The sequence below is a fragment of the Opisthorchis viverrini genome, assembly GCF_000715545.1.
Source record: "Opisthorchis viverrini unplaced genomic scaffold opera_v5_664, whole genome shotgun sequence".
In the NCBI taxonomy this organism is placed as follows: Eukaryota; Metazoa; Platyhelminthes; class Trematoda; order Opisthorchiida; family Opisthorchiidae; genus Opisthorchis; species Opisthorchis viverrini.
This window is the reverse complement of record NW_008752333.1, coordinates 29,999-37,939: the sequence shown is the minus strand read 5'-3', so window position 1 is coordinate 37,939 and position 7,941 is coordinate 29,999. Positions and strand designations below refer to the sequence as shown.

Here is a 7,941-nt window from a genome sequence, read left to right as displayed (position 1 = left end):
ACACCCTAGCAGTATCCGAGCCTTTGTGCCTCCTTCCGTGGGCATAGCAGCTAGACGTCGGAAGAGTGTTACAGCTGAATGGTTATTATTATTTATTGCTTGAGAAGATCAGTCCGTAGTTTAGAAACCAACTAGCAAATATTCCTGTCGAAAGCCGTTCCCTCTGGATCCTGGACGAAAACGGCAGTCGTAATTTTCGCAGCTTCGGATGCCATGGTGTTCTCATCCCTCTTCTCTCAAGAAAAAGCTGACTTCGTGGATCATTTTTTCACAGGACTCTTGTATTCATCAACCCGTTGCTTTTCCTTCGTTGCCACATTCCAAAGCCCTTATTTTGATATTTCCTAAATCCCCGGCCCAGAAGCATGCTTACGAGTTGGCCGTATAATTTTTGATCTGTCTACTGTTCCTTCCATTCTTGTACGTTGTTCCTGCTTCAGTGATAACCAGTTCCTACGACTCCAATTTTATCCGAAATTCTGTAATGCTTGCCCGTCAAATGCGACCTAGAGTGTGATCATTAGTGCAACTTCATGCGAGGAAGCTGATGGTCTATGTCACATTTCTGTTCCTCCGCATCTGATAAGTTTGGTTGGACTCAAGTAATGTCATTTGACATTTCAAAAGCTTTCAGTTAGGTATAGTACGCCGATCTAAGCCGCCAGTGTGTGATTTAAATTCCGGAACCGTCGACTACACTGCAAGTGTTTTGAGCGACCGTTCAGTTCATATACACATTGGAGGTTTGTTTCCGCGGCTCTTAGCATCAACTTATTCGTCCCTCAATGCTCTTTTCTCACCCTAATTCAGTTCTTGCCACACACAGAATATCCATTATTGATGTCTTACCTCAGTATTCACACTTTTACTTATGATGCTGATGTCTACCACTCCATGCTCTTTCTCTCTCTCCCCTAGCGTTCCGTCTCATTTCGGATTCTAAACGGTTGTGTACAGACGATCAGCTCTAAGAACCATAATTTCGACAAAATAATCTGAGACGTCGCTAATACTGCCCTTCAATAACCCTTCATAGTTCCACAGAACTCCGGACATCTCCCCCCCCCCCGAACTGCTGGGTTGTCGTCCGCAAAACGAAAATGCGCTCCTTGTTCTTCCTTGGTTATTCAATTTTGGGCTTCGTCGGCGATATTTTTACGCTCATTGATGTCGGACTGATCGTTTTAGCTGCATCTGTGAGGGCCGGTTTCTTTTTCTCCCCCAGATTCTTTTTCTCCTTAGACTTTACATTCGCTTTAGTCTAGAATCTTTGCTCTGGATGAGCCACCTTCACTCACATTCCAATGGTGTCTCCAACTAAAGGTCACTCGCCTCTTTGATACCTCGTCCTTTACCAACACCCCAACCTGTTTCACGTCATCGGGATGTAGCAACCGTTTCTTATTTTGTCGTTACTTTCATGGCAGATGACCCCCAGAAATGTCATCAACTGCTTCCCTCCGAGAACACTCGAATGTGTTATTTCACTACCCCCTACCAAGTTATTGCGCCAGTCTGTCACACCAGTCGCCTATTCCTTCTTTCATCAAAGATCACACTGAAACTCTTTGTCTTATTACACTCTACAACTTTTCAGTAATATTAAAAACGGTTCAGCCTTGGCACCCTTTCGGTGCATAGCTGCCTTGAAATCTGAAGTAGATACCAGGACTGAGACATCCAAGCCTGACGGGTAATCGGAAAGGCAGGTTAGGTTTGCATCATGAATCTCCTGGTCAGAAGTTGCGCACCTTGGTCGATGAATTGTCTCGAGCTTGAGACCAGAGTCGATACGTTCCTGTGGGACCCACTTTGATTGTTTTTTCGTCTACTGGATTGCTTGCACTTTCGACATCGATGCCGATTGTACCACTCTTCGATAAACCTCATCTTACGAAACAAGAAAAACACTGCTTCCAAGGCCTCCCTACTAAGCTTCGTGAATCTGTCACGTCACAGTAACCGTGCCCTCCCTGATTTGCCGTCTTTGCGAACTGACACATCATTTGCAGATTCAGCTACTGAGGCGAATATTACACCAGTTTGGGATGTCGGTATGCAAGTGCTAAAATGCGAAAACCTTCACTATCGTTGGAAGACAGACTACGAACAAACGCACTTTGCACAGCCACCATAATAACGATGTCTGTCTACCTGGTGCCCAACTACTTGATTCACGGTCGGAACTGGTTTATAGTCCGAGCTACGAAAATATTCTAAAATTTAGGCGGCTTTGTGGATGTCTTATTCTCACCACCACATACTTCGGGTAGAGCTTGGTAAGGCTTGTCTTAGGTTCCCTCTCTCCCACTTTCCATGCCTAGTTCGGAATGGCGGAAACCTGTAAGTGGACAGAAATTGACATGATAGAAGGGAATCACAGATGTTACGTGGAGTTTGGATGCTGTTTACGCTGTTCAGATTCTAGGACTGGTCCTAGTTGACCTTCCTGTGTTTGACTGGAGATGACGAATCAAATGGCGTTCATGCTGTCACTTTCTGTGCAAATTATCTGACAGTGTTGGAGGTGTCAGCGGCGCGTCTGTTTGTCGTTGGCTAGCCTCAGGTCCCCTTCTGTGTCACGTTTTCTTTTTATTATGGGGTTTTATTGAGATGAATTGGCATAGTTGCCTGGCAGTGGGACACCAGTGTTCTCATATGGCGTTGCTGTCAATGATGTTTCTGCAGTCCCCTGGACGGTCACTTTCATATGACAAGCAGCTCGCGTTGTCATTCGGGGAGACAGTATCGCCCGATAGATAAGAGCCAAGCGTAGTTTGTCATTCGAAATGCACCGGCTTTGTTCCCACTCTTTTGTCCACAGATCTCCAAGAATACGGATACTCTGAAGAATGATTCGGTAACGAAAGTCTGACGACCTCGTTGCGACACTACCATCATACTTTTTGATCGCACTCATTGCGTCCTTACTTGTAATTTCGCAACTCGTAGTGAAAAAGGCACCAAAATTTCCACCTGCTTCGTTAAAAGAATTACCTCTCTACACACATTGTTGATAATCCGGTTATAAAATTTTCTCATGCATTTGGTATAGTGAGGACCTCAGCTTCAGGGGGATAAGGATTGTTACCTGATCTTTTAAAGCTGTAACACACTGCTCGATGGAGCTCCTGGTCAATTCACTCAGGCCAAAATTTCTGCCTCCTAGATGAAGAAATTTCCGCGTTGCTGTAAGGGATGACACAAATCCGTCTTTCTTGAATTACTTGTGTTCCCAGCATCCTTGGAGCATAATCTTTGTTGTGCTTGTAGATTTAGCCCCATCGGATACCCTTCCTCCCCCACCCTAATTTTTTGAGATCCCCATACTTCAAAGGAACCCCGCGAAGCAAACTATTTTACGCCCATGTATCGTAATATTTTTTGTGATTCCTAGGTCATACTTCGCCTGCTACGGTACTCATTCTGAAAGCAGTTTTGCCTCATGGAGGGCTCTACAGTCTACAGTCAAAATGTATCTGTGATCCTTTGCTTTGACGGATTTCTGGTAAGTACCGAGACACTTGGAATTAGTATGTTTCGTCAGAATTTCACAAAATTCGGCCGAATTGGGAGCGCACTCAAACCCTCAGAATGCTTTCAATTTACCTGTTTGACCATACCGTCGGTTTTCCTGCTGGTGGCTGGGTCCTATTTGTTCTGGTTGCAACACAGGCGAAAGCAACTGCCCGTTACCAAAATCAAATTTCAGTCACAGCAGCTTCTTCAACTGGTATGTTGTGCTTTCCAGAGCTTTTCGATTCCTCTTAGCTATTGGCTTTGTGCTGTCTACTAGGAGCAGCTGTTGCCTTGTGTTCGATATTACTGGAAGATATTTGGCGGCGACGTGGGACGATTGATCCTTTGCGGTATATTGCCCTGTCCTTAGATATCCTTTCGCTGGTAAGTCTGTCCGTTCATTGCAGTAGGACACTACAGACATCTTGTCTAAGGCCATGAGGTTGATTTGAATGAGCTAATTTTACCGCTTTAGACATCACCTGTGTGACAACATTTCGCCCAACACCGGAGGGGTACCCTGCTCACACAAGTGAAAATAATAAATAAACAAATCATTCAGCTGTAGCACCCTTTCGGTGCCTAACTGCATGCCACCACAAGGAAGCACGAGGGTTGGGATACTGCCAGGTTGCCCAAGACTAGACAGGAAAAGTCGAGAGGCAGAGGTCGGGTTCGAACCTCGGACCTTCCGGTCAGTAAATTCGCACTCTGATCACTTGGTCCATCTCGCCGCAAGTGAAAAAAGATGGAATAAACATGTTGCATTATCCATAGGATTTGCTTGCATTAATACGTGATGACCTTTACGCCAACAGTCCGATGCCCGCTCTCCTGAGTCACCATCTTCAGCTTGTGTGCTCGTCGTTTAGATACTCGGTCACAAACGTTAGAATCTCCGTTGTTAGTATACTTCTTGGAAACTCCAACGTTCAGTAGGAATTGTCGCATGATTCGTGTACTCAGACTCTCGATTTTTCCCCCTTCAACATAAAGGAGGTGGTCGAGTTAGCTCTTTGGCTTAGTTGCTCATGCGAATGGGTCAGCAGAATCTGATACCCCTCGAACTGCTCGAGATGATGAAGCGATGAATTTACGATAGAGGGCCCTTCGTTTAGACCTGGGCAAAGTTGGAGCTTCTCAGCCCTCGTGCTTCCTTCGGATTTTATGTTAGCTATTCACTGAAATTGTGCCATAGCTGACTGATTTGAGCTTTTCGGTCCTGACTTCCAAGGTGTTCTTGTACTGTGAACGATACAGCTGATTGTTGTTCCCGCCTCTGAAAATAAGACTCCAGGAGTCAAAACGAGCCCACTCACGCCCTGATAGTTTGCCCACAAATGTGCCAGCGTACATTACGTGACATTTTATGCGGTTGCGGAACTATGCTACGGTCAGAGGGATCTAAGTGGAGAGCTAACTGGTCCACCAGAAACTGAAATGCCCTTTATTCTCAGTAATTGGAGCACGTCGTTCTGTTGCACTTTTTATCAAGCTTCTCAGAACTTGTACTTCTTACCATTTCTCAACGACTTTCGCCTTCCATTCTTTATTGTTTAACATGCACGTGGTATTTTATCCCTGCTTATGAACTGGCTACTCCAGCAAATTAATTACTTGAGATCGGTAGTCTGTTTTGCGATGAATCGACTTCCTGGATTTCGTGATTAGCATATTATGAACCACTGTGATCGGTGGCAAGAAATTACAAAACAAATCTATCTAATGCAGCGCACAGTGACACGCTGCAGACACAGACTTTACGGCCGGGATCTACATACACATTTAGCTGATCACCACTGCCGGTGTACAGTCAGTCCTTAACCGACTTCCCAAGATGAACAAACAATGGGCTGCCAGCACGGCCATAAAGCTCGACGTCCTCCTCCCCCTCCGATACTGGGGAGAAGTGAGTAGGATTTCCCCAGAGGAGACTTCTTGAGAGCGTTTTAATGAGGGCGAAGGACGGCAATTCTCGGCTTCTGGGACGTCCACCCCCGACTTCACTGCGGTAGCCAAATCAGTCAACATATATTACGGCGTGAAGACCACAGTTTCATCAGGCATTAGGTTTATATGAACGCGCCATCTTGTTCAAAGTGAGTAGCCTTTCACTGTGTTTAGGAATCTGCTGTGCACTTTGTATCCACTGATGCTCCCCAAATCATCGCAGCGTCGCCTTCGTGATTTCAACTTCTGGGTGCTATTCCTTCTTTTCGGAGGTTATGGAAATAGCACACGGCCGTGTAGGTTGTCCAGACTGAACCTTCCCTGATCCATTACACAACACCTTTTCCAATTCGTTCTCCCTTACTTCGTGTGGTCCTATTTTCACTGCAGCTCCGTGTGTTCCGTCCAAGCACCAGTCCCCGTCTATTTTCTCCGAAGGTTAGGCGTTAAAAAACCCCTTGGGCCAGAAAACAGAAAACTTTCTCGTTGATATCGGTCTACCAAATCGCTCGTTTGTTACCAAAAATAGTAACGTTTTGCGGTTCAGATACATTGCGCCACATCACCACTTTATCTATCAGTCACATGTGCAGCGAACTGAAACATCTTTCCGAAAATAGAACCAGCGGAACTTGACAATATTTGTCTGCCTGAGTCTTAAAGCATTGTGCCACCAAACTTTATGTTCTCACCTGTCATCTCAGGGAGCTTCAAAAGCCTGACACGTAGAGGCCCGTTCTGTCACTTTTAATCACTTATTTCACTGACTAAATACTGTACACATGTTGGCGACAGAAGTTAATCACTATTGTAAGCAAGTGCGTTGTGTCTCAGGAGGCGATCTCTCACGTTTTCTGTACATCTTACGCAAACCTCTTGCATCCTGATGACTCAAATGTAAAAAAAACATACCGGCGATATTGCAATTGGTAGGGCCGGTTCTGTAGCCGCATTGTCCTAGCTGTTCCAACACAACATTCATGATACTTCCTCTTGGTCCCCATGCTTCCCTTCTCAAATCAAAATCAGACTAGATTAGTTTTACACTTCAGCTTGGCCCACTACTGCATGACTTACAACCGCTACTGTTCCAAGACACAATTTCTATTTGCCCCTCGATGCACGTAAAGCGCATTGAATATCTTGGAATTGAGTTGTCCTACGACCTGTCTTGGAATGATCACGTAGAAGGCATACTTCTGTGGTCCCGGTGACAGTGTTTTGTCAAACAGTTCTACATGTTCTCCTTTCTGTAGCGATCCTTGCCACTATTCTGCCTGTGGCACTGTACTTCTGACACGCGGACTATCGAAGCATGACTTCAGGATTGGTGGTTGAACAGGTGACCGTTGATCTATTCGCCGAGCTTGGCGATTAGGTTGCAAACATTTCGTCACCAATGAAGATGACATTATCTGTGCGCGGTTGGGTGGGTTAGAATGCTGTCCTTCCTCGACAGTGTATCCTCTAATTTACCCATCGAGAACTTGACAAATCGGCATATCAAATCTTGCTCAGAACTTCTGGACGCGATCCTGTCTTTCCCCTACGTGTTGAACTATGGAGCTTTATTCCCAACCATTCCTTAAGGAATACTAGCATACTTACGAGCACCAAAATCTCTGTCTACGAGTGCTCGTGATAGCTTAGTGGTTAAGCCGTGTACCTACTGCCCGGAAGATCCATGGTTCAAACCCAACCCCGGCATCTGGACTGCTCCTGTCTGGGCTTGGGCAACCCCACAGTATCTCAGCCGTCGTGCTCCCTTCTGGTGGCGTGGCAGCCAGACACCGAAAGTGTCACAGCTGAATGGGTATCATATTTGGCTGAACTACACGATTGTGGGATTCTGAAGTTGCTATCAGTACAAATGACTTTGGTTCTCACAACCATACCCAGTTGGATTTTGTCCATTGGTTCATTGTATTTCTTCCTTTGGAATGTGAGATTAGCTTGTGCTTGTTCTCCTTCTCCGTTTGCAGTTGGCCACACTCATTCTGACGGAACGTCAACGCCGTTGCCACCAACCACGTTCGGAAACACTGTTTTCCTATTGGCTTCTGTTGTTTTTGTCTGTTATTCCACGGATTGTGGGCTTGATTTTTTCAGCCGCCAACAGCGTTCCAACGGACCTTTTGGAGACATCGTTTCTTCCCACGGTAGGTTTTGACGAACTTTGTTCATATTTTTAAATGGATAGCGTGTGAGCTTGCATTCAACATATACTCGGTTACATCTCCCCAATAGGCGCCTGTACTATTGCATGTGATGTCCAGTAGTGTATGGTGGGTGAGCCTTCTCCACAATCCTATTGGTTAGGCTTCAGCGGGGAATGCAAAGCTCGAGGAAGTTCATTCGTCAAGGCGCGAACTTACTGACCCGAAGGTTGCGCTTTGAACTCAACCACTGCATCTTGACTGCTCCGGTCAGTGTTCGGGTAACCTGCCCTTATCCGAGCCCTCTGCTTCCTTC

The 7,941-nt window shown here is 45.8% G+C and overlaps 1 protein-coding gene across 1 annotated transcript in view; it reads left to right on the top strand.

The window, feature by feature from the left end:
* Positions 1-3,445: 3,445 nt before the first annotated feature.
* The window catches only part of T265_11952 (hypothetical protein), a gene marked incomplete at both ends in the record, with an annotated part of 9,382 nt that continues 4,886 nt past the window's right edge, over positions 3,446-7,941 (top strand). Inside the window, 4 exons of the mRNA XM_009178796.1 lie at positions 3,446-3,508; positions 3,772-3,903; positions 7,128-7,265; positions 7,452-7,628. Of these exons, the coding sequence (XP_009177060.1) occupies positions 3,446-3,508; positions 3,772-3,903; positions 7,128-7,265; positions 7,452-7,628 (510 nt within the window). The remainder of the gene's footprint in view (positions 3,509-3,771; positions 3,904-7,127; positions 7,266-7,451; positions 7,629-7,941) is intronic.